This window comes from Lacerta agilis, chromosome 14 (assembly GCF_009819535.1).
Source record: "Lacerta agilis isolate rLacAgi1 chromosome 14, rLacAgi1.pri, whole genome shotgun sequence".
Taxonomy (NCBI): domain Eukaryota; kingdom Metazoa; phylum Chordata; class Lepidosauria; order Squamata; family Lacertidae; genus Lacerta; species Lacerta agilis.
The window spans coordinates 42,552,922-42,579,201 of NC_046325.1; the positions used below are offsets into that span (position 1 = coordinate 42,552,922).

The window sequence follows — 26,280 nt, forward strand, 5'->3', positions numbered from 1 at the left end:
GGTAAATGTTAGTTACACTAAGCCATTACCTGATTCCATCGCAGCCTGATTTGCTCAAAAACTCCTTAGCCAAAAGAGTTTACCTGGTCTGAGATATTTGCTCCCTTAATAAACCCGGTATTATACGGGATTTTCAATCACCCAGGACAGCAGCAGGAAACGCATTTAAAAACGGGAGAATCCCACGAAAAACGTGATACTTGACACCACTGGGACAAACTGTGGAAGAGTGATGTTCTTCCATAAGTAAGCCAAACACAAGTGAATGAAACAAGTGTTGAAGCCACATGTGTCATAATAACTTTATTGATCATTGACATGAGTGAATGTAGGCTTCGACTGCTCCTGTGAAATGTTTCTAACTCAACATGCTGGACATGTAGGAAAAAACCATGTCTCTCTGGTGCTGTCCTCAGGAGAGCCGAACATTCAGAACCAAACCCCCACTTTCCTTGGCGCTTTCTTCCTGTTCAGAACCAAAACGGCTGGTTTTGCACCAGCCGTCGGAATTCAGCAAGACACCTCCAGGCCGGCAAACAATCCCATTCTTATTTCTTCTGGAAGATGCCAGGTGAAATCTCATTGGCGGCTGGCTCAGGCATGACCTGGATTGTTTGGTTCTGAAGAGCTGCCTCTCGCATCTTGTAGTACATAAACTCATTCTCCTGGAACATGCGCAGCTCCATCTCTGACTGAACGCGCATGGCCTGAAAGGATGGAGACAAAGAAGGACCCATGAGACACAAAGCTAATTTCTTGAGAGGCAGGATCCTGCTCTGCTTGCAATGTGTGAGGAAGCCCTCAACCTTGAAACCCAGTTTCCATCGCAAACTGCTAACATTTTGCCTTGTCATACAACACGTTGTGCACCCTCTGCACAAAAACAAGTTTTTAAAAAATCTGCCATTCACATTTCATTACGCTAATCTTCCATAATTTATGTTGCTTCTGCTAGTCTTAGGGGTTATGCAAACTAATAAAGGCCAATGTAACTCTCGCTTATTCCCTACTCTGTGGCTTCTGAGGTTTCATAAAGTCCACACATTTTTAAGTGAATCCTCATTGTCATCACATTTAGAAACATGCTCTTCTATTCAAGTTGAGATCCCACTGGTCAGGCTATGGACAGGGCATTTAGTGGGCAGTGTTAGAAACTCAGATATACAAGCTAGGTGGCAAATGGCTGCTTAAATCAGGGTTACAGTTGTTGGAGATTCATTCCCCATGTCTACAGTCATGGGATTGTTCTCTATCACATGACGGTATGTGTTTTCATTCCACAGAATGAGAAGTGATGGAGACAGGATGTTTGTGCTACTGTGCTCCATCCAGTGGGACTATTGTCCTTTGTTCTTTCTCTTTCCTGTCTGATGCCAGAGAGAGAGGGAGCCATCTTGCAGTGATCCGTGTATGTTTATATGTAAATAAAGTAGATTAGCCAAAATGCTGAGTTACTGAGGTCTGTTTACAAGAAGACTGCGGGTCCCTAAGTGTGCTGATGCTTCTTGGTATCAGTCGCTGTGATATTCGGGCAGAAGAAAGTTTTCGAAGCTCCCGAACGACCGACCAGGAGGGAGAGAACATGCCAGTCGGGCATGTGTCTCTGCCAGGGTCCTACACGAGAGTAGGATGCTCCTGCCAACAAAATGGAATGCCTTGTTGCAATTGGGGGGGGGGCAGACAACTCAAAAGTCGTATTTTTCAATATGAGTTTTTTGGTTCCTGCAACTCATTCTGACTGCGCAGATAAAATATAGCGGATATAATTCTACAGGAGGTGTTGCCAGTGTGTTAAAACAGTCAAGACCCAAGGATCCACAGGCATGCACCTCCAAGATGGTGGAGATGTCAGGCACCATCCAGGCACCTGGGCACCTTCGCTTGGTCACAAGTGGCCTGGTGAATTTCAACCACTGGTAGTGTTATTGTGTGTGGAGGGTGTTAATGTTTTTGTTTGCTACTATGGTATGTCTTTTGTGTTTTCGTATTGTAAACCCCCTGTGATCCTTGGATGAGAGGCAGTATAGAATAAATAATAATAATAATAATAATAATAATAATAGTAATAATAGTAATAATAGTAATAATAGTAATAATAGTAATAATAGTAATAATAGTAATAATAGTAATAATAATAATAATAATTTCTTGCATTGCAGACTGCTATATTTGGGGCCTCTATAAATCATGGGTGGCTAAGATGTGGTCCTTCATGATGCAGGACTATAATTCCCATAATCCCTGACCATTAGCCATGCTGCCTGGGACAGATGGGAGTTGTAATCCCTGCTGTAAATATTGCAAGGCCAAGTAATCACTTGGGTCACTTGGGCAGTTCGTCTGGCCTTTGTGAGCATGTGAACAGAGCTGAATGGCTGTAGCTAATGCACATGCCAGGCGGATGCCTGGAAACAATTTGCCACTTCGAGCAGCTGGCAAGGAGATCCAGTTTCCAGGGTCTTCAACATCATTTGTTCTCCCAGCCAGTGTGGTGTAGTGGTTAAGAGCAGTAGACTCATAATCTGGGGAACTGGGTTCGCGTCTCCGCTCCTCCACATGCAGCTGCTGGGTGACCTTGGGCTAGTCACACTTCTCTGAAGTCTCTCAGCCCCACTCACCTCACAAGAGTGTTTGTTGTGGGGGAGGAAGGGGGAGGAGAATGTGAGCCTCTTTGAGACTCCTTTGGGTAGTGATAAAGCGGGATATCAAATCCAAACTCTTCTTCTTCCCCATGAACAATCGCCAAATACAGTGGTACCTCAAGTTACAAATGCCTCAGCTTACAAACGCTTCAGGTTACAAACTCCGCTAACCTGGAAGAGTTACCTCGAGTTGAGAACTTTGCCGCAGGATACGAACAGAAATCGTACGCCGGAGGCCCCATTAGCGAAAGCACGCCTCTAGTAAAGAACAGTTTCAGTTTAAGAATGGACCTCCGGAACGGATTAAGTTCGTAACTAGAGGTACCACTGTACGTTCAAGCAAACCTGGCTGGAGTCAATACCATGAGTCACTTACCTCCAAATCTTTGGTAATTGGGTGGGTGGAGCCATGGGTCACCAGAAGAATAGCGTAGGCTTTGCAAATCATCCCATGGCCCGCTTCAATGAGGCCAGCATGCCAGTGAGTCACTCCAGCTCTCATGAGGGCCATCCCAAGCTGTGCGTTGTTTGGGTGGTAGAGTTTCCTAGGGGAAATACACAAGGAAGCCATTTGACATTTGCAAATCAGTGTTGGGGCATATATGTTGCTTCTTGCCTGGGTTTCCAGCTTGTTGGAGATGTGACGATTTGCTTCATGGTGGGGCTCAGTCCGAAGAAGGAGGTTTGACTCCATCCTTTCTTCCACCAATGACTCCAGCCTCCATAATGGATGGAAAGTCAGCTTATTGTCAGCTTTAGGTTTAAAGTAGTATGAGATTTTAGACTGCTTTTCTCTTGTGGGGGGTTCAGCTGCTTGTGTAAGGGGGATTCCCAGATCTTTATAGGTTTTCCTTGTTAGAACCATCTCAGAACTAGCTTTAAGTTGCTTTTCCCCGCCGAAAATACGTAACCTCATTCAAAGCGAACTCCAAGGTTATAATTAATCTTAACAGACCACAAAAGGGCAGAGGGTTTAAAATATCTCCCGCCGACTCCCGGAATCCTTATCTGGCTGGAATATAAACTTTTATCCCAGGGGTTCGTCCTTTTTCGTGATATTTGAAAAACTCTTACTCACTCAGTCGAGTTGCACAGCCCAGCAAGGGGAAATTGATTGAACCTTCCGGATGGAAAGTTATGCTAGGTCTCTGGGACTGCACAACCGTTGCTGCTGTGCCTTTGGACCCTGTCTTGGAAGCAGTGATGCTGAATTGTTGGAGGCGCAAGCTGAACGGATGGATAGGTGTTCAAATAGTGAACATGCTAAGCTTAAGGTGGGGTAAACGGTTATGTGAGGGTGAAAGCCTGGAGCCCCTTGGGATCGTGCCAATGGAATTTCACAGATCTTTGGGATGCATAAAGACAAGCATCTAGTTCCCAGGGATTTAGCACATGACCAACCACATAAAGGTTGGATTAGATGGTGATCACCAAAGATTGGATGATGCAGACAGTGATAGACTTTATTCTCCAGGGCTCCCAGTAATTGCTAAGGGACTAGTAAACAGTTACAATCTAGGATGCCATAGGAAGGTGGTGTCCCAGACTCTGAAATCACCAGGAGCATGGGGGAGATTCAGCCCACCTCAGAGGCGGAGGAAGGGTGGGGTGGGGGTGGTCCGCCTCGGGTGTCACCATTGAGGGGGGTGACAAAATGCCAGGTGGCATTCACCGCGGGGCCTGCAGTGCGCCCGAGCCATGCGTCTCTCCTGGGAGTGACGCCGTGGCTCTGCCCGCCCGCCACCTCCCCCTCAGCTGTAGGGGGTGGGTAGGAGGATGCAGGCAGATTCCTCAGAGACCCCGTGGAGCATCCCCCACAGGTGGCTGGCCCCGCCCCTGGGCACAGGGCACATGCACTGCCCCAGGTGCCCGGTCGGCTTGCTCCGTCGCTGGCCCCCATAGCATTGATGCCTCCCCTGTCCCTTCCACCGAGTTGACTCCATTACTTCACTTGCGGACAGCTTTGCCACCAGCCCTTGCTCCAAACTGCACCAACAGGGGACCCCGGGTAAAACAGGAATAGATCACTATGTATTGAGCACCTACTCAGTTCATGCCCAAAAGAGAGGCGCTTGACAAAAAACACACATACTTGACCTGGTACATTTTGGTAGCATCATAAAAACAAGCATTACTGGCAACACAAAATATATTAACTGCATTGTTTACCGTATTTTTCGCTCCATAAGACGCACTTTTTTCCTCCTAAATAGTAAGGGGAAATATCTGTGCGCCTTATGGAACGAATGGTGGTCCCTGGAGCTGAATTGCCCAGGGGCCAAAAGAGGATCATGCTTTTTATTTTACAAAGAGAAAAGGGGGTGTTGAAAGGACCCCGCTCAGCAGCTGATCAGCAAGAGATCGGGAGAGAGATAAGAGTCCCGGCTCCCTTTCAGCCCTGCCCTCTTGCCCAGGCCTCCTTTGTTGAATGTGCTGCAAAGGGAGGTTGTTTGTTTCCCCAGCTGCATGTGACTGGCTGATCAGATTATCTGTCTGGAAACTGTAGAAAAGGCTCCCTTTCCTTTAGAAGCTGCAGAAATGTGAGTTGAACCCCATAAAAACGGGGCTTTTCCTCTTTGCTTTTCCCGCTTTGCAAAAGGAGCTTTGCTTTTCCCCCTTTGCAAAAAAAGCTGCAAAACCTTTAGCTGATCCTAAAAAAACAGGGTTTTTCTCTTTGCAAAAAAAAGGTGCAAAACTTTTAGCTGATCCTCAAAAAGACCAGGGCTTTTAGAGGAGGAAAACCAGAAAAATATTTTTTTTCTTGTTTCCTCCTCTAAAAACGAGGTGCGCCCCATGGTCCGGTGCACCCTATGGAGCGAAAAATACGGTATATATGAAAATAAGTCATGGAAGAGCGGAGAAAGGGTGGCACTGCCCAGTGAAGCTAAGCAGGTTATGACATTGTACAGCTTTCATTGATGCAGGCAGGTTTCAAGCTCCCCTATTGTTATTGAAAGATGAGTTGACTTGCAGTCAGCATCACGTTTCATTTTGGAAAACTGTTTCTAAATCATTTTTATTTGTTGCATTTTTATTGCGGCTGTACGCTGCTACAATATTTGGTAACTTTTAGCAGCCCAGAAATATTCCAAATAAATGAATAAAATGGATATACCTACATGTAACCATCCACCATTCGTTTTGAATAACCAGCCGCCTCGTCAAAGAGCTGGAGGTAAGAGAGAACTTCCGACATGATGCTGAGGATCCGGAGTAGGTAAAGGTTTGTGTCTCCCAGCACTGGGTCCTGCTTGTCCAGACACTCTCGACACAGCTTTACAACCTAGGACAAACCACACACAGAAAGGAACATGATAAAAAAGAGGTACATTTGTGGCAGAACAAATCTGCCTCTGCAATGCATAGCTCTGAAGACACGATGTCTTACAAGGGAGTTGGGGCAAACATATATGACCAGTTTCGTAAACTGCTTAACACATATCCAAAATGATACTGTATTTTCCCATGTGTAAGACTGGATTTTTTCCCTTAAAAACAATGTCAAAAATTAGGGGGCATCTTATACATGGATACATCTCCCCCCCCCAATTTTCTTAAATCTGAGTCCCCCCGAAGTCTTATACATGGGGGCGTCTTATGTGGGGTGTAAACACAGAGCAGTCAAAACACAACATTGCTAGAGTGGACATGAAAGTGTCTCAGTCCTCCAGCCTTAGCTTCCTGTTTACCTGGACTGAGACAACTTCCTCTATGTAACTGGAGATGGGTGTGGTTTCACCTGGGGAGGTTTACACAAAACCACAGGAAGCAGGCCCCATCTCTCTCTTTTTGGATTTGCCTCTTCAAGGAAGAGCATCTCAGGGACAGAATGCTCTCTTAGTGAAGCCTGCTTCTTTATGGAGTTAGCTTCTACATGTAAATACATTTATCTAAGCCAGCCTGCCTTTCTGAGACTGTATTCTAATTTAGGATGACTGTAAGTAAACTCTTTTATATTTTATAAAGAGAAGTGTTGTGTCTTTACTTTTAAGAGGGAAGAAGGGGAATATGCCAGGAATATATATTTCTTATAGAGGCTTTAGCAAGCCTATGCAACCGTCTCTGCTATGGTTTAAAAGGAATGTAACTCTGCTAAGTTTGGAGCTTGTTAACACAAGCTGCGATGAGGTATATAAAGTAATATATCATCATCCACACTCCTAAACATTCCCACATCTTATATACGGAAAAATATGGTATTTTGTTTCCGAAGAGGATAGCTATTCCTTTCCTGTACAGTTGTCATTGTCAGCGAGCACACTATCATGTTTGGGAAATGGGGTGTTTGGTGTGTTAGGGGAAGGGTAGTACCTCTGATGGGGGACACACCGTGCTCCTTCTGGAGTAGTTTGGTCCCCCACCCTGCACTCAACCCCATAGCTGTCAAGTTTCAGATTTGAAAATAAGGGATCAGCAGTCTCACCTATCCTGGGGACAGTCACATGTCAGTGGTGGGCGGAGCCAGAAGCAAAAGTGGGCGGAGCAGCAAGGTAAACTCCAAGCGGGCTCGGGCTCGGAGTGGAGCAGAGGAGGGCAGCCATGTGCTCTGCGCAATGGAGCCCCATCGTCTTCTTGTCTGATCCCATCAAAACAGGACAGGAAGCAGCAGCTGCTCAAAGGCAGCCAGGCTCTGCCTGCCAGCTAACCCTATTGGGCGGCTGAGGGGCTCGGCGGCAACGGATAGGGGCTGATGCAGGGGGAGGAATACACCCCCCTGTAAGCACGGGAAACGGCTCCCACTTGCTTTGAGGGCTGATGCTTTTCTCGCCAAGTAGGCAAGGTCTTCCCACCCAGTCCCTGGCCAGCAGGGGAGGAGCTGCTTCCATTAAAAACGGGAAATTTAAGGGAAATAAAAAATAAGGGAGAGCAGCGGGAAACTGCATAAAATAAGGGAGAATCCCGGGGAAAACGGGATACTTGACAGCACTGGTCAACCCTCACACTAAAAGTCCCAAGTACTCATTAAATAAATTCCTGGAGTATGTGGTACCCACGAGAGGACACCACTGACCCACCTGAGTTGGATGACATGGGGAAGGCATCCTTTCAGATAAAAAAAAAAAGGACCTGGGCTGTTTAGGGCTTTATCCACAAATGGTAAAACCTTAAACTTTGCCTGGCAGCTAAATATTTCTGTTAAGTTAAGGGAAGGAACTATTTTCACGTATTCTATCTTTGTTCTTCCCAATCACTCAGAGCCTTCTTTTGGGCAGGCAAATGGGGATCATGAAAATAATCCCCCCCCCCCACCATGTCCCTAGCTATAAAATAATGTGCGCGTGAGATACAATTGTCTGGGTTTCCTCGACACATTAAGAAGCAGAGGACCAACCCTTTTGTGACTCACTTGGTGGTATATCCCTTCGGTACGAGCCTCGTCAATCTTTTCCAGGGTTTCCTTGGAGAACTGGATGACGTCCTTCACCACTTCCTTGGATGGCTGCAAGAGGCAAGGGGAAACGATTCAAACGTGCTTCTTTAGCTCTTCCTGTCAGACTCTTCCAAAAGTGCCCAGCTGGCAACCCAATTATCCTTTTATTAGCAAAACTCCAGGATCAATTACATTCCTGATTATGTGCACCAGCCAGAGCTCAGAAATTCATTTTAAGAAGGAACTAGTTCAAGTTCAAGTTCAGCCACCTACCTTCTCATTCCCCTCTTTCACAGCCAGCATCAGGTCGTCTTTGATTCCTTTTTGGCAATGCTCACAGGTGCAGTCAAAATAATACTGCTTCTTCAGCTGCTGCTTTCTGTCTTCGCTAACGTTGAGGAAATCTACATAGGAAACGGTCAGCTCTTCCCCGACGGAGATCTTACCCAGAGCACGCAGCTCGATCCTGGTGTCAAACAAGCAAAGAGGCAGCACCAGATAAACACCAGAGACATGTCTGTATAGCTTTCCAGTAATAAAGATATCAGGAGTGAACCCCCCATGATGCCTAGGACGAAAGGATTACTTCCCAGAGCAAATCTCTTAACTGGTGGGGGAGTTTGTTCGCCATTAAATATCGGCATTACCCCTATCTACAGAGTTCCGTCTTATTTAACATCACTCACGGTTGCATCACATGGTTATGCCTTCATTAGAGCTAGATTTAATGTTTTTCCATCGAACGTGCTGAGTCATAGATTTACCAAGGGCCAAGTTTCTCCTATGTGTGCCTGTGAAAATAAATCAACTGAATCTCTACAGCATGTAATGTTCAATTGCCCTATGTACAGATCGATATGTGTCAGTATATTAAATCCGATAATTCAGTCCATTGCTGATAAGCCAGTTGACCTACGTCTTGCTTGGGTTCTCCAATATGTGGACCCTTATATAACTCTACAGGTTGCTAGATTCCTAACAGTCGTCATCTCGCACAAGAGACAAAATGGGATGTCAGCCAATTACTGATAACTAGATATGTTTTTCAAAAATACAATTAGACATTGGTTTTAGTTTTGGGTGCCTCAATTTTAACCTTAATTCTTTTTTTTAGATATGTTTTATCGAAGTGATAATATTGATCCCTGTGAGTTGTGTTATTATATCCGCGGCCTGTATTGGGTTGTCGTTTTATTTGATTTTATTTTTTATTGACTGCTTGTTTTGTATTGTATGATTGTATTGTATGATGGGCGCAAATGCCGAATAAACATCTATTCTATTCCCAGAGCTGTGCGTCCTTTCCACACAACCAAAACCCTGCACCAAGGTAGCACAAATCCTGCACGAAGGAAGGCTGTATTTCGCTACCTGCATAAAAGGTAAAAGTACCCTTGACCGTTTGGTCCAGTCGTGGACGACTCTGGGGTTGCGCACTCATCTCGCTCTATAGGCCGAGGGAGCCAGCATTTGTCCGCAGACAGCTTCCAGGTCACGTGGCCAGCATGACTAAGCCGCTTCTGGCGAACCAGAGCAGTGCACGGAAATGCCGTTTACCTTCCCGCCGGAGCGGTACCTATTTATCTACTTGCACTTTGACGTGTTTTCGAACTGCTAGGTGGGCAGGAGCAGGGACCGAACAACAGGAGCTCACCCCGTCGCGGGGATTCGAACCGCCGACCTTCTGATCGGCAAGCCCAAGAGGCTCAGTGGTTTAGACCACAGTGCTACCCGCGTTCCCTGGCTACCTGCATAAATGTATGCAAACCAAGAAAATGTTGGTGGGGTTTGTTATTTTGCATACTTAATTCGGCTTTTTCCCTACCTCACTCATTCCCCCTGCTTCTGCTAGAGTACATCAGAAGGGATCAGAAATTAGAACTGTTGCTTTAAAATGAAGTGCCTTCCATAGTTCCAGTTACAGGTAGGCAGCCGAGTTGGTCTGCCATAGTCAAAACAAAATAAAAAATAATAATAATTCCTTCCAGTAGCACCTTGGGGACCAACTAAGTTTGAAGACACGGGTGGCGCTGTGGGTTAAACCACAGAGCCTAGGGCTTGCTGATCAGAAGGTCGGCAGTTCGAATCCCCGCAATGGAGTGAGCTCCCCTTCCTTGGTCCCAGCTCCTGCCCACCTAGTAGTTCGAAAGCACGTCAAAGTGCAAGTAGATAAATAGGTACTGCTCTGGCGGGAAGGTAAATGGCGTTTCCGTGCGCTGCTCTGGTTCGCCAGAAGCGGCTTAGTCATGCTGACCACATGACCCGGAAGCTGTACGCTGGCTCCCACAGCCAATAAAGCGAGATGAGCGCCGCAACCCCAGAGTCGGACATGACTGGACCTAATGGTCAGGGGTCCCTTTACCTTTACCTATGTTTAAAGAAGTGTGCATGCACACGAAAGCTCATACCAATAACAAACTTAGTTGGTCTCTAAATGCATAAACAAGAATGCATTTTGAAAGATCTCCATTTCAAGCACATCTCTGTGTTTGTGTACCATACCATCCGAAACATCTTGTGTTCTATTGTCATTTCAAGAGGGCCGCTTGAATAGGTTTTGGGACTCCCCAGATTGCAGAATGGTGTCAAATATTTTCGGCCGCAATTCTTCTAAGCATGTTGCATGTAAAGATCTTTCGGTCTTCCCCACCTTTCCCCTTAATTTCCAGAGGGGTAGCCGTGTTAGTCCATTGCCGCAAATAAAGAGTCTTTGGCTAGTTAAAGACCGACTCATTTATTATGGCCATTTCATTATTGTGGGACGGAGACCACAAAAGCTTATGCCATCGTAGACTTCCAGGTACCACAAGAGTTGTTTAATTTTTAAAAAATTCATTTATTTTAGGCATATATAACCTGCTCTTTCTGGAAAAGCTCAGGAAGGCCCGCACGAAGTTCCCTGACCAGATCCACGGCTGTTTAGTTTCAACAGTGCTGCCCCATAACAGTTCATTAGGACCCTGGTTTTGTTGGGGAGATGAAGAATACACATCTATGAGTGCTTGCTCATTTGCTGCAGGACCAGGGAACTGGTGGACTTCCAGATGTTGAACGCCAACTCCCATCAGTCTTAGCCAGCCTAGCTAATGGTCAAGGATGATGGCGTTCCCCAGACCTGATTTGCAGGGACCAATAGCAAACATCTGTCACAGTGCACTCAAACTCAATCACAACTTTTCAACTGAACGCACCAGTCTTTTTCTTTTAAAGGATGTTCCTTTACATGCCACATTAACCATGTTCATAATTAGATAAACATGGGTTTAAAAAGACAACAACATGTTAGTTGCGGAGACTTAAGTTTCAAGCATGCAACATATCTCAACAAAGGCCTTTTTTTTTTACAGCCAGCTATTCTAGAGACATGCAAGAAGAAGAAGAAGAAGAAGAAAGAGTTTGGATTTGATATCCCGCTTTATCATTACCCGAAGGAGTCTCAAAGCGGCTAACATTCTCCTTTCCCTTCCTCCCCCACAACAAACACTCTGTGAGGTGAGTGGGGCTGGGAGACTTCAGAGAAGTGTGACTAGCCCAAGGTCACCCAGCAGCTGCATGTGGAGGAGCGGGGACGCGAACCCGGTTCACCAGATTACGAGTCTACCGCTCTTAACCACTACACCACACTGGCTCCTTAAACCCTCACTTCTTCAGGACCTTGCCCCCCTCCTCCCCAGCCTCTGCTTCTGCCTCAGAGTCTGAACTGCACTCTGCCACAGCCTCTTCCTGCTCACTAAGCCCTGTTGCCTCTTCAGCTTCCGACACCTCCTCCTCCCAATCTGTTCCCTCTTCTCCCTCTTATCACTCATCACTGTCCCACCACCGCTCCCCAGTCTCTGAGCTTTCTTCCCTTGGGGGTTCTCCAGCTGGTTTTCCTCCACCATTCCTCTGCATCTAGCGAGTCCAAGACACCATGTGCTCAACTCTCTTCCATTGAAATAAATGAAATTTAGCATTTATTGTGTTATTAAGTTAATACATAAAATTATACATATTTTTAAGTACTTAACTTTGGCTGGATTGTCCCCATGGGATCTACACCTAAAGGTAAAGGGACCCCTGACCATTAGGTCCAGTCATGTCCGACTCTGGGGTTGCGGCGCTCATCTCACGTTACTGGCTGAGGGAGCCGGCGTACAGCTTCCGGGTCATGTGGCCAGCATGACAAAGCCGCTTCTGGCGAACCAGAGCAGCGCACGGAAACGCCGTTTACCTTCCCGCCGGAGTGGTACCTATTTATCTACTTGCACTTTTGACGTGCTTTTGAACTGCTAGGTGGGCAGGAGCAGGGACCGAGCAACGGGAGCTCACCCCATCACAGGGATTCGAACCGCCGACCTTACGATCAGCAAGCCCTAGGCTCTGTGGTTTAACCAACAGTGCCACCCACGTCTACACCTACTCATTCCCAAATGCAGAAAGAGGATCCACCAAGAGGGCTGATCTTTGCTTGGAAGACCTCAGCCGAAACAGGTGTCGCCTTGCGGCCTAGAACTAGCTAAACTCAGGGGCGTCGTAGGGTGGGGGCGGTGGGGGCGGGCCGCCCCTCGTGCCGCCCCTAGGCGGGTGTGTGCGGTGCTGCTGCTCCCGGGGTGACGGAGGGAGCGGCGGCGCGTCCCACCACTCCCATGCGCCGCCGCTCCCTCCGTCACCCCGGGAGCAGCAGCGCTGCACGGACGAGGCTCCCGAAGTGGCGGCCCGGCATACCCCAGGGGCGGGGGCGTCGCTGCGCGCGCGTGCGTCATGACGCACACGCAGCGATGCCCCGCCCCCTGGGATGCCGGGCCGCCGCTTCCAGAGCCTCGGTGGGCTGCAAAGAGCTCCGAAGCCGCAGCCTGGCAGCCCTTTGCGCTATGGCAACGGCTTCGGGGCTCTTTGTAGCCCGCCGATGCCCCCAAGCCCCCGCCCGGCATACCCCAGGGGCGGGGGCGTCGCTGCGCGCGCGTGCGTCATGACGCACACGCAGCGATGCCCCGCCCCCGGGGATGCCGGGCCGTCGCCGCGCGCGTATGCGTCATGACGTCATGACGCACGCACGCGCCGCGATGCCCCGCCCCCCAGGGGTGCCCCTTGGCTTCCCGCCCCGGGCAGCCAAGGGGCTAGGAACGCCCCTGGCTAAACTGATATTGTAGCTTTCAGCAACACCTGCAGCTTTTGCCATTTTAATCGTTTTTAACGTTTTGTAACTCTAAACAGGTGCCAAAAAAGTGTTTGTCAATGCAGCCAAAATCAGAGTATCAGACAATGCCACGTTATTTGCTCGTGTAATAAAAGATCTACTGGATCTACTGCGGTTACACTACCATCGTTAGAAATTATCATGCTAGCATTGCTGCTGAAAGGATAGGAGAGAGAAATAAGTTGGAGCAGGCATTAAGAGGTATGGGGAGGTTTGTCAGAACAGAGAGGGAAGTCTTGTCACAATGACTACTTTTTAAAGAAAGGCTCTACAAATGCAGGGATTACAAAATGAAGGGTTGAGTTTAGTGGGACGTTGCACAGAGGTGGCAGAAAGAGTAAAAACAATGCGCTGATAGTCATCTTTATAACTTGGTTATTACTGCCTGTGGGACTTTGGGGCCGGTATACGGGAGGTGTCCGAGCGGGAGAGCAGTGAAAGGGGAAATATTATGGTTTCAAGGCCAACCCACCTCATCTGGGTGTGGAACATTGATCTTACAGCCTGATGACTGAAAGAAAGAAAAAAACAGACATCTGCAGTTTTACAGAGGTACACACACTAAAAAAAATGAAAGAGAGAAAGAAAAGCAAATGGAATCCATACATTTAGTACATCAAATGCTAGCGTACAGCTTTCGAGGGCCAATGTAGAGATCAGAGGCAGCAGTGAGGGTAGCATATCAAATTGCAAGTTGGAGTCCTAAGCCAGAACACTCTCTTCCATGACTTTACAAGGATATTGGCAGGTGATGGAATTGCCACCCCTTTCCTGCAGCCTTCAGATGGGCTCTAAAGACTTTTCATATCTGTGCCGTTAAGCTGCCTGGTTGAGAGCACTGATCTCAAGACCCACTTGGAAGCTTCCTTCCTCTCAGTCGACAAAGAGCCGTTTGAAATCTCATGGGGGAAGAGGAGGGGGGAGCAGCAGCGAAGGAGCCATTTGGACTGGAGAAACTACAGGCAGAGAAACAGTCACACACTTCTTCACTCCAAATTGCCCCTGCTCAACACAGGGGGGGGAATCTAGACACATATTAAAAAACGTTGCGAAAATGCTTTTTAAAATAACGTTTTGAAAAATATGTGCTGGATTTGTCGTAGCTCGCCATCGCCATCTAGTGTCACATTTGTATAATGCAGGTGTTTTTTTCTCTTTTAAAAAACTGAACAGGCTGCTAATGGATTGTTTCATAACAACTACTTGAGTGTTTACTTAGGCCTTCGAAAGCTCAGCATTAGGATCTGTGCCTTGATGCTACTCGGTGGATGATCTCTCTTGCTTTCGGGGAAGGTTTTTTAAAATAAATTTGCTGTTTGGGAAGAACCATCAATATTGTAATGGCAATGATGAGATGAATTCCCTAGCCCAGCAACTTCCCGTGCACTAGTTGGTATCAGATATTTATCTGTCCTGTGATTTACATTTTCCTGTTCCTGTTCTGTCCAAACTGTGATATGCTTTTGTTGCAATATTTTAGTCTCACTGTTTGGAAACTTCTCTAATAGGATAAAATGTAAAAGAAGAAGAAGTTGAAGATCAGATTCTTGGTATAAACCATCGCCTTCCTTACTGAGCATATTCTGATTATGGCTGCACTTATCTGACAGGCAGACAAATGCATAGTTTCTGTTACAAGCTTTTGATTTTGGAGGAAAGACATTTCAGCTATGCCTTTAACTACAGCTGCAGATTCTTTAAAATCCAGGCTGGTGCCACCTGTCTGCTTTGGGGGGGGGGGAAGGGAGGGCTTCCATCTTGCAAAGCTATGCAGTTTGCATGACAACAATCCTGCAGAACCACAAATGCATGCACAAATTTGCTTAATTGTGTTAGAAATGAGCTGAAAAGGATTCTGTGGGGAAATATGCCCCCGTTGTCTTCAAGACCAACATTTGGCAGCTTCCTTTTGACGTTCGCTTAAACTTCACACGTTATCAATTTCCCCGAACTTATCTGTCAAGACCCAAGATTGTTTTGCAGGGTTGTCAAAATCACACATTCTGAGCACAACCCTTAGCAATGCTCTCGGCACAAACCCCACCAAAATAGAAATGCTCACATACAGCCCCCAATCATTTTAATGGGACTTGCAGAGGAGAACTTTCCAACGGGCTGTGGAAATTTGCCTTTCTCAAATACGTTTTCTCCCCACTTCCCCAAGAACTGATAGGATCTTTATCTTCATCAGGTCCCAATGAAATGTTAGAAGCCAACAGAAACGCTCACAAGAACGTATTTCCATGCAACTCCGAAACACGAATCAACAGAGCCAGGCAACCTCTCAACTCAGAGTAGATTAATTTTCTGGGAAACGTGATCTTAACGCCTGAGTTGACAAGCTTAGTTTCTCATATTGATGCACAGAAGAAAATGACTTACTTGCCATTGTTAAAGATGACCGTGCAGTTGGGCCAACAGTCATGGTTCACCAGGCAAAGGTTGGGGAAGATGCCCACACCAACCGCCTGCAGCCCCCGTTGGTCACTCAGAGTGAAGCCATTGCAGTTTATCTATTCCACAAAATAGAAGAGCAAGACAGATTAGGGGATCTGCGGATTTCCAGAACGGGAGCAGCCATGTTCTGTATTTTCAGGGCTGTTTCCTGGATGGTTTTTTGAGAGGTAGGGCAGAAGTATTTTGGTTTGCGCAGCCACAAAGCATAGCAAAGGATAAGGTCTGCAACAAAATCTCCAAGTAGCCAGTGCTATTCCTGCTCGGAGAACTGCTGAAATGAATGGGCAGGGGTGTAGCAAGGGGGGGCAGGGGGTGGGCCGCTCCGGGTTCCATAATGGAGGGGGTGACAAATTATCAAGGAACAATTTTTTCAAATAAAAAATTTAATGCCTGCTCCGAAGATCTTATCTTACTATACTAGGGATTATATAGCTATATATGAAATTTCATGCATATCAGTTAATATCTTGACCCTCCTCCACCAAAATAGCTGTTTACTTGGCAGTTTTCCTCTGTCATGAAGGCTGAAATTTCAGTTCAGTGGAGCACTTACTGTTCCCAACCCTAACCCTGTGGAAAGCCATCTAATTAGACTTTAATTTGATTTTGAGATGTTTCTAGGAGGTAATTTAATTATTGTTTGATTTTATACCAATGTTATGTATCTGATGTTAGCCACCCTGAGCCCGACTTCGGCCGGGGTGGGCGGAATATAAATAAAAGGTTTTTTAAAATTATTATTACTTGTTGTTATTCCTTTGTAAGAAAATATGAACTACCGTAAAACCATTTTTGCGGAGGGGATCAATGGGGGGGGGGGGTGACAAGAAATTTTCCGCACTGGGTACCACCTGACCTTCCCATGCCAGGGGGGGGGGGTGTGACAAAAAATTTTTGCCCCCGGGTACCATTTTACCTTGCTACACCCCTGTGAATGGGCATGACTAATTTAGGTCTACTAAACTTTGGCCACCTCATGAGAAGAGAAGACTCCCTGGAAAAGACCCACAAGGAGAAGGGGACGACAGAGGACGAGATGGTTGGACAGTGTTCTCAAAGCGACTGGCATGAGTTTGGCCAAACTGCGGGAGGCAGTGGAGGATAGGCGTGCCTGGCGTTCTCTGGTCCATGGGGTCACGAAGAGTCGGACACGACTGAACGACTGAACAACAACTACAAACTATGTGTGCCCCTGTTTGTGGAATGCTCTCCTCAGGGAGGTTTGCCTGGCACCTTCATATATTTTTAGGTGCCAGGTGAAAACGTTCCTCTTCAGCCAGGCTGATTAATATTCTACGACCTTTTAAATGTTTCTGTGGGAAGAGAGGTACGGTAATTGCTTTTGCTGTTTTGCTTTAATGGTTTCCTTCTTTTTAGCCTGTATTTTATTTTGTGAACCGTCCAGAGATCTTATGATGAAGAACAGTATGTAAATGTAAATAAATGATGGTGATAGGTCTGCTATGAGTATGACTAGCATTAGAATCAACACTTTATATATAAAATCCAACAGTATGTTTAATATTGGAACCTCTCACATGTGTACAATCTTGGGAAATAATCCTTTCTTTCCTACAGGCGCACTCTTTCTCTACATCTTGAATAAAACTTGGTAGGCTTCTGCGGACCAGCTAATGTGAATTGTGGTTAGGGTAGGGCTCTAAGGCTGCCCATTGGCCAAATCTGCTCTTTGACCATTCATTCATTCATTCATTCATTCATTGCCTTTCTTAGTCAAAATTCTTGTGTCACAACATTCAATAGGTAGGTTTAACAGTGTTTTACTGTTATTATCAGGGACGCAGGTGGCGCTGTGGTCTAAACCACAGAGCCTAGGGCTTGCCGATCAGAAGGACAGCAGTTCGAATCCCCATTGCTCAGTCCCTGCTCCTGCCAACCTAGCAGCTCGAAAGCATGTCAAAGTGCAAGTAGATAAATAGGTACCACTCTGGCGGGAAGGTAAATGGCGTTTCTGTGTACTGCTCTGGTTCGCCAGAAGCAGCTTAGTCATGCTGGCCACATGACCCGGAAGCTGTACGCCAGCTCCCTCGGCCAATAAAGCGAGATGAGCGCCGCAATCTCAGAGTCGTCCACGACTGGACCTAATGGTCAGGGGTCCCTTTACATTTACCTTTTACTGTTATTGCCATTACAAGCTTTGAGCATGAGTTTTTTTGTGGAAAGGTGGCATACCAATGAAGTGATGGTGCTAACACAGAATGATATAAACCATAATGCAATGTAAAAAAAAAAACTACATCAAACTTAAAGAATAACCAGAGCCAAAACAGCTTCATCATATGAAAAAGGTAAAGGTAAAGGACCCCTGACAGTTAGGTCCAGTTGCAGACAACTCTGAGGTTGCACCGCTCATCTTGCTTTACAGGCTGAGGGAGCTGGAGTTTGTCAACAGTTTTTCTGGTTAATGTGGCCAGCATGACTAAGCCACTTCTGGCACAACGGAACACCAAAACCAGATCAGAGCATGGAAACACCATTTACCTTCCCACCACAGCGGTACCTATTTATCTACTTGCACTTCATGCTTTTGAACTGCTAGGTTGGCAGGAGCTGGGACTGAGCAACGGGAGCTCGCCCTGTCGCGGGGATTCGAACCGCTGACCTTCTGATTGGCAAGCCCAAGAGGCTCGGTGGTTTAGAACAGAGGGCTAAAAAAAAAAACCTGACCAGCTATCATTAAAAAAGAGACCGATAGGGTTAAAAACCAGCTTGCAAGATAAGTGGTCTTCAAAAAATATAGAAGATGTTAAAATACCAGGGAAGACCTAGGAGGACAAGAAAGCCTGGTTTTCTTGCCTTACAAGTACTCCAAAATCTGAAGGAAGGTTAGTCAGCTGGCATCTTGAGAACCACACAAAACCCACATTAGATTTCTTCTGTTGCATAACCTGAATCAGCACATGCAAAAGCTCCAACAGAGCCCCCTTACGCCTACATCAGGTGGCACTAAATGGTGGGATGAGAAGCACAATCTAAATACTGTAGCTTTTCCTTTATTCGTCCAGGCTTGGGTCACTAGGCAGACATACCACACCCAATATGTGAGAGATGTACTGCATGCCAAATTGCTTGTTGTCGGGCGGCCAGAACTCCAAGAAGCTCTCCAGGTCGACCCTCATCTCCTTCTTCTCTTCGTCTCCAAAGTGATCCACGTGGTTCTGTAGGTTGTCAATGGAAACCAAGCATCCCTCTGTCAGGCCTCCTCCTTCTTTCTCCGTTCTCCACATGATTCGGGCAGCCAACCTAGCAGGCCAAAAATGTACATTTAACCACTGGGCCTTATAGAGTTACAATCAGAAAAACTGGTTACTTCTCTCACATTCGGAAACATGGCACAGCGGTTGTCTTCTGTAGCGCGAAAAGCTTTAGGAAGTGTAAATGTTATGTTATATGCACACAATAGAGCAGCCATGATGGATTAAAATGGAGGATACATTGCCATGGTATGTCCCACAGAGGACCCTAAGGTCAATGAATAATAATAGCTTAAGGGTCCTGGGCCCTAAGGAAGCCAGACTATCCTCCACCAGGGCCAGGGCCTTTTCAGTGACGGCTCCGACCTGGTGGAATTCTCTGTCCCATGAGACTAGGGCCCTGCAGGACTTGATCTCCTTCCGCAGGGCCTGTAAGACAGAGCTATTCTGCCTGGCCTTCAGTTTAGCTGGATCCTCCATCCTTTTCCCCTTCCTTTTTTCTATGAAGAAACCCTTCTAGGACCCTATATTTAAATTCTTCCCTGGTCTCCTTGCTGGCCCTAGCAGGACTAACTTGGACAGTTAGCCCCGGTGATGCTACATTTATGTTGTACTTTATGCTGTTTTAAAAGTCATTTTTAATCAATGTTTTATATTTGTTGTTAGCCGCCCTGAGCCCATTGGGAAGGGCGGGGTATAAATTGGGAAGGGAGGGGTATAAATAAATTATTATTATTATTATTATTATTATTATTATTATTATTATTATTATTATTCCACAGGGTCCCAGTTGCTCATCTTTCTTCCCCCTCCCAGGAGGATTATGACAATTCATAGTCCACATTTATGTGGGTCCAACCATGTTAATAGTAAAGTAATGGAAAAAATTAATGGAACAATCCAACTTCCTTTTCTAGGTGGTTCTTCTTCTACATCCTTTTATTTTGGGTTGGGGGGTTGAAGCTGGGGTTGCTGCTATCTGCCTCACTTTTCCTATGCTAAGGACTGTTGTGGGGTTCTGTTCTGCTACCCTACATTGGGTAACTATGATTTTTTACTTCTCTAATATGCTGGGAACTTAGAATTATTTCACAACTAGATGGGCTGGAGGGAGGTAGAGTTATGTTATTTGCTTTGACCTATTGCTTTGTCATTACATGCCATTAGTTAATCCATATGTAAACCACACCCAATTGATAATCATTTGATAATATCTTATCTTAACTGCCAGGGTGGCGCTGTGGTGTAAACCACGGAACCTAGGGCTTGCTGATCAGAAGATCGGCGGTTCGAATCCCCACAACGGGGTGAGCTCCCGTTGCTCTGTCCCAGCTCCTGCCAACCTAGCAGTTCGAAAGCACGTCAAAGTGCAAGTAGATAAATAGGTACCGCTCCGGCAGGAAGGGAAACAGTGTTTCCATGTGCTGCTCTGGTTCGCCAGAAGAAGCTTAGTCATGCTGGCCACATGACCCGGAAAAACTGTCTGCAGACAAATGTTGGCTCCCTCGGCCTGTAAAGCGAGATGAGCACCGCAACCCCAGAGTCGTCTGCGACTGGATTTAACTGTCAGGGGTTCTTTACCTTCACCTTATCTTAACTGCTACATATCCCATCTCCTATTTTCCATTTTCTGTATACATTCTACATTTCATAGCATTTCCATTTCATTTCAGCTCTGTATAGTAATAAACCCATCAGATGTCAAGGAGATAAAGAACAACACAACTTTTAGAAGACATCTGAAGGCAGGCCTTACGTTTTTATGTGTGTTGGAAGCAACCCAGCCAGATGGGCAGGGTATAAATAATTTAAATTTAAATTTAAATTTAAATTATTTCAGTTACATTCAGTAGCTTGTAGTTTGTCTTGGTATTTGTAAGCTTTTACGCCCTGTTGGTACTGAACAAAATCGAACTTTGACTAGGATCCAGTGGGCGTTAGTGCATTGGCCAGGATTTGGCATTGTGTTCACTGATGTTGACCAGATCATCAGATTAACAGCACAGAAATGCTTACTTTCTTGGGTTGCTCTTGCTAACAAAGCAGATTTCCCCCCCTATGCATTTGAGAATGGAAAATCCATGCTGGTATTTCCCCCCTCCTACAAATACAGTCGCAGCTGGCAATCTTCCAGAAGGACTAACTCTGTAGCCTGAAGCATTCTTTCCATTACAGCTCACAATACCTTCCAGTCTCGTGTATCACAATGGAGTATTTTTAGCCACTTCCATAAATAGGACAAGTTGATAAAGGAACCCCACAGTGGCTGAACCTGATAGAGAACAAGTGCAAATTCCTGACGATAGCTTAAGATATCTTCCTTTTAACTTCTTGAGATACTGTATCTACTTGTTTCAGGATTTAGTGTTAAAGAAGGTTTTTAAATTATTATTATTATTATTATTATTATTATTATTATTATTATTTTACAGGAATTAAAAATAATAATAATTGGTGGACAGTGGAAAAACAAGACATTCTCCACCTTCTTTTTACTGATGCCATTTGCCTCCAGAGGGGAATATCTTGTTATGTGGCAAACTTAATTTAAAATCATTGTCCCCGCAATAGAAACCAGGGCAAACTGTCCTTGTTTAGCAATGGTTATTTTGGGCATTTATATTTCGTTGCTTTAGCCTAAAGAGCTCTCAGAGAGGCTTATAAATAAGTTAAAATAATAAGACATTAAAAACGAATACAAAACATAACAGTGCAGCAGCAATATTTAAATATGAATAATGGCAATATTTAGAATAATTGGGCAAAATTTAAAAAGTCTTCAACTGGTGCCCAAAATACATCAGGCTTGGAACCAGGCAGCCTTCCCTTGAGAAAGGTGTTCTAGAGTCGGTGAACCATGATCGTGTTTTTGTGTACACTGCTTACTGGGTTTTTTTTTGTTTTTTAATTAAATTTGTATACTGCCCTCCATCTGAAGATCACAGGGCAGTTCACAACATAAAAACACAAAATGCATAATAAAGGAAAAGGAAAACAAACCAATAACCCCCCCTCCCGTAAGCGGTTTATAAATTCTTCTAAATAAAGAAAAAAAATAAATAGCATTGTGAAATATTAAAAAATATTGCCGCATCACATGCAGAACACAGATCTCTGTTCATCCTCATCAGTTACTGAAAGAAGTGTTGCATGCACACGAAAGCTCATATCAAGAACAAACTTAGTTGGTCTCTAAGGTGCTACCGGAAGGATTTATTTATTTTTTGTTTGTTTGTTTCATCCTCATCAGGTTGTGGGACTATTCCAGATCTACCACAGAAAACATCTGGGTCCCCTGCAGATGTTTGAAAAGCTGTTTAACAAGTGATAGTTCTTAGTACTGATCCTGCTGTCCCCATTGCTCATTGCATGTTGTGGAGAGACCACACTCATGGGTTGGATAGGAAGAACAAGACCCCAAGCAGCCCGAGACAGATTTTTCAGGACCTTGGACAGAGCACAAGTAGAAGAAGACTTGATATATGCTTCACTTCAGTCTTTGTGGCCCAGACTGAGATCCTTCAAGGAGAAGCCCTGTGGTTAGAAGACTAGTAGTATTTCTGGGAGGTTTTGAGTTCTGGGGAAAGAAGCAAGTCTTCTCCAAGTTGGAAATCCATGGGGTGGCTATAGAGACATAGGAAGTCATCTTATATTGAATCAGACTATTGGTACAGCTGGCCTAGGGCTGTCTACAATGATTGGCAGCAGTGTACGGGTAAATTTTGGACAAAATTGTGCCCCGTTGTGTTTTTCCTCTGTGTTTGTCCATGGCTGCATAAGCACAAATCCATGGGTGAGGGTAATGTTATCGGCCTAATAGCCCTTGATCAATTAATTACACACATTTGTTGCCAATCAGCCTATCCACGCACCTGATGTTTTCGTTGGGTGCTTTCCCATGCCTCTTGATTGCAGAGCACTCATTCTTGTGGTTCACCCAGGCGTCCTTCTGGCAGGTTCGGTCACAGTAATGGGCAAACTTGCACTGACCGCAACGATGGAGCTTCTCGTGCCGCTTAAAGCAGGTGTGGCAGACAAGGTGGGTGAGGCTGGAAAAGAGGCTCCTGGTGAGACCGGAGGGACAACATCTCTATGCCCGACAACAAACCCCAAAAATTGGATTCTTTTGCCCCATCTTTTGGTGCCTGCCAAGCAGCCGTGTCATGCCAAACGGCCTCGGTCCAGTATACCTGAAGGAGCATCTCCACCCCCATCATTCTGCACAGACACTGAGGTCCAGTGCTGAGGGCCTTCTGGCGGTTCCCTCACTACAAGAAACCAAGTTACAGAGAACCAGGCAGAGGGCCTTCTCGGTAGTGTCACCCGCCCTGTGGAACGCCCTCCCACCAGATGTCAAAGAGAAAAACAACTACCAGACTTTTAGAAGACACCTGAAGGCAGCCCTGTTTAGGGAAGCTTTTAATGTTTAACAGACTATTGCATTTTAACATTCTGTTGGAAGCTGCCCAGAGTGGCTGGGGAAACCTAGCCAGATGGGCGGGGTATAAATTATTATTATTATTATTATTATTATTATTATTATTATTATTATTATTATATTTTATTCTCTTGTTAATCATGCTGTTTTAAATGTGCATTTTATATTTGACTTTACTTAGCAATGGTGTTTAAAAAAATGTTTAAGTTTTTTTTTTGTTAACTTGGTTTGTGTTAAATATGTATTTTGTAGTTGACCTCCTTTGTAATGTTTTATTTTGAAATCTTTAAGATAATGTTTTAGTTTTCTGTTAATTGTGTTGCTTTGACTGTAAACTCTATATTTGAATTTCTTCAGATTGTTTGATTGATGTTTTAATAGTCTGTAAACCACTTTGAGATTTTTCTTAAAAATATAAAGCAGTATAGAAATGAAATTAATAATAATAATAATAATAATAATAATAATAATAATAATAATAATAACAGAAGCAGACTCATCTGTAGCCGTTGGGGGGGAGTGCACTTTGTATCTTACTGGTAAAATACCACAAAACCCTCCCAATCTTACCTTTTTTATTTTATAACAGGATATAAGCATAACATTATCTAAACAACTGGTTCCCCCCCCTTACCCCCCGCCCCACCCCAGCAAATTTCCCCATATATACAACAACTTTTCCCATAAATCTAATTGCATAGTTGGTGTGTGCCAGCCATCAGGGTGCTCATCTGAATACTTTATAAAGGGATGCCATGTTCTAGCAAAATCATTCATATCAGCCACATCATTCAGGGCATGTACTCTTAGCTAGTTTCTCAGATAAAGCAATTGTTAATACTTCCTGTTGCGTGAGATAGTAGATCAGGCTTCCCCAAACTCGGCCCTCCAGCTGTTTTGGGACTACAACTCCCATCATCCCTAGCTAACAGGACCAGTGGTCAGGGATGATGGGAATTGTGGTCCCAAAACAGCTGGAGGGCCGAGTTTGGGGATGCCTGTAGTAGATGATCCAGTCTTTTGCCTTTTTTTTTTTTTGCTATGTGCTGCTACAAGAAGAAAAGCAATAAGTTCCTTGTGCAATAATTTAAATTGAGTATCTTTAAAGATTGTTAATAAATGTAAGCATGGGTTGCATTGTACATCCTGCTTTGTAACAATCTGACCAGCGATCCTTCTGAAACAGAACAGAAGAAACATTAGCCTTGGGCAGCGTTTGCCCAAGACTTTTTAGTACAGTGGCACCTTGGGTCTCAAACTTAATCCGTTCCAGAAGTCCATTCCAAAACCAAAGTGTTCCAAAACCAAGGCGTGCTTTCCCATAGAAAGCAATGCAAAACGGATTAATCTGTTCCAGACTTTTAAACACAACCCCTAAAACAGCAATTAAACATGAGTTGTGCTATCTAAGGAGACCATCGATCCATAAAATGAACGCAATAACCAATGTACTGTACGATAAAATAAATAAGACAGTTTTGTAGATGATAAAAAATAAAATTAGTACCGTGTTTTTTTGCTCCATAGGGTGCACCGGACCATAGGACGCACCTCGTTTTTAGAGGAGGAAACAAGAAAAAAAAAAATTTCCTGGTTTTCCTCCTCTAAAAGCCCTGTTTTTTTGAGGATCAGCTAAAGGTTTTGCAGCTTTTTTTGCAAAGGGGAAAGCCCTGTTTTTTTGAGGATCAGCTAAAAGTTTTGCAGCTTTTTTTGCAAAGGGAAAAGCCCTGGTTTTTTGAGGATCAGCTAAAAGTTTTGCAGCTTTTTTGCAAAGGGGGAAAAGCAAAGAATAAAAGCCCCATTTTTATGGGGTTCAACTCACATTTCTGCAGCTTCTAAAGGAAAGGGAGCCTTTTCTACAGTTTCCAGAAAGATAATCTAATCAGCCAGTCACATGTCGCTGGGGAAACAAACAACCTCCCTCTGCAGCACATTCAACAAAGGAGGCCTGGGCAAGGGGGCGGGGCTGGAAAGGGAGCCGGGGACTCTTATGTTTCTGACGACCTCTTGCTGATCAGCTGCTGAGCGGGGTTCTTTCAACACTCCCTTTTCTCTTTGTAAAATAAAAAGCATGATCCTCTTTTGGCCTCTGGGAAATTCAGCTCCAGGGACCACAATTCGCTCCATAAGACGCACAGATATTTCCCCATACTTTTTAGGAGGAAAAAAGTGCATCTTATGGAGCGAAAAATATGGTATTTTTTTTCTTACCTTCATTGATGATAGTCATTGTTTGGATGGGAGGCTTTTATCCATTTCCACAGTCACACTATCAATCAATCAATCAGTAACTGAACTGGGTTCCACACAGTCACAGAAACAAATAAACGAAAACAGCTTAAAAAAAACCCCCACAAAATAAACAGCAAAAACAAAAGCACCAAACTTAATCCATTCCGGAAGTCTATTTGACTTCCGAATTGTTTGAAAACCAAGGCGCAGCTTTTGCTTGGTGCAGGTGCCCCAGGAACAATAGCCGACAGCCGCATCAGATGTTCGGCTTCTGAAAAATGTTCGCAAACCGGAACACCTACTTCTGGGTTTTCGGCGTTTGGGAACCAAGGTACCACTGTATGTTAATCCACAACCATCCTGCACTCCTAAACACACCTACACACCTCAGTTTATATGGAACACAATGTACCAGCCAACAGGGGTGGCAGCACATACCGGTAATTCATGATCCAGTCTCAGCAGTTTATAAAGTAGCAAAATATTCATGAAATATCGCAACCAGGAAGTGGAACTATTGGGAGAAGGGGCTGCCCATCCACACTCCCCCCCCCCATGCACATATTGTTAGAATTTTGTGTAGCCTCTGCTGCTTCAGCTTGACTATTGTGATTAGTATAAATCACATGAGTGTCTGAGAGAGAGTATGGGAAAGGAAGACTGTCTTATCTCTCCCGTCTCAGTGTTTTATTGTAAGTTGGTTTCACTTCTGCTGTGTCGCAGTTTGCTTCTTGTTCTGCCAGAGCTTG

General features: G+C 45.0%; 1 protein-coding gene across 2 annotated transcripts in view; it reads right to left on the reverse strand.

The window, feature by feature from the left end:
* Positions 1–287: 287 nt before the first annotated feature.
* The window catches only part of SMYD1 (SET and MYND domain containing 1), a 43,519-nt gene continuing 17,526 nt past the window's right edge, over positions 288–26,280 (reverse strand). Inside the window, exons 2-10 of one of the 2 annotated variants that reach the window (XM_033170182.1) lie at positions 22,734–22,910; positions 18,697–18,910; positions 15,572–15,702; positions 13,662–13,700; positions 8,287–8,479; positions 7,990–8,082; positions 5,762–5,925; positions 3,019–3,187; positions 288–707 (exon numbers count right to left, since the gene is read on the reverse strand). In XM_033170182.1, the coding sequence (XP_033026073.1) occupies positions 549–707; positions 3,019–3,187; positions 5,762–5,925; positions 7,990–8,082; positions 8,287–8,479; positions 13,662–13,700; positions 15,572–15,702; positions 18,697–18,910; positions 22,734–22,910 (1,339 nt within the window). In that variant the 3' untranslated portion in view covers positions 288–548. The remainder of the gene's footprint in view (positions 708–3,018; positions 3,188–5,761; positions 5,926–7,989; positions 8,083–8,286; positions 8,480–13,661; positions 13,701–15,571; positions 15,703–18,696; positions 18,911–22,733; positions 22,911–26,280) is intronic. The other variant, XM_033170183.1, reaches the window with a different exon arrangement.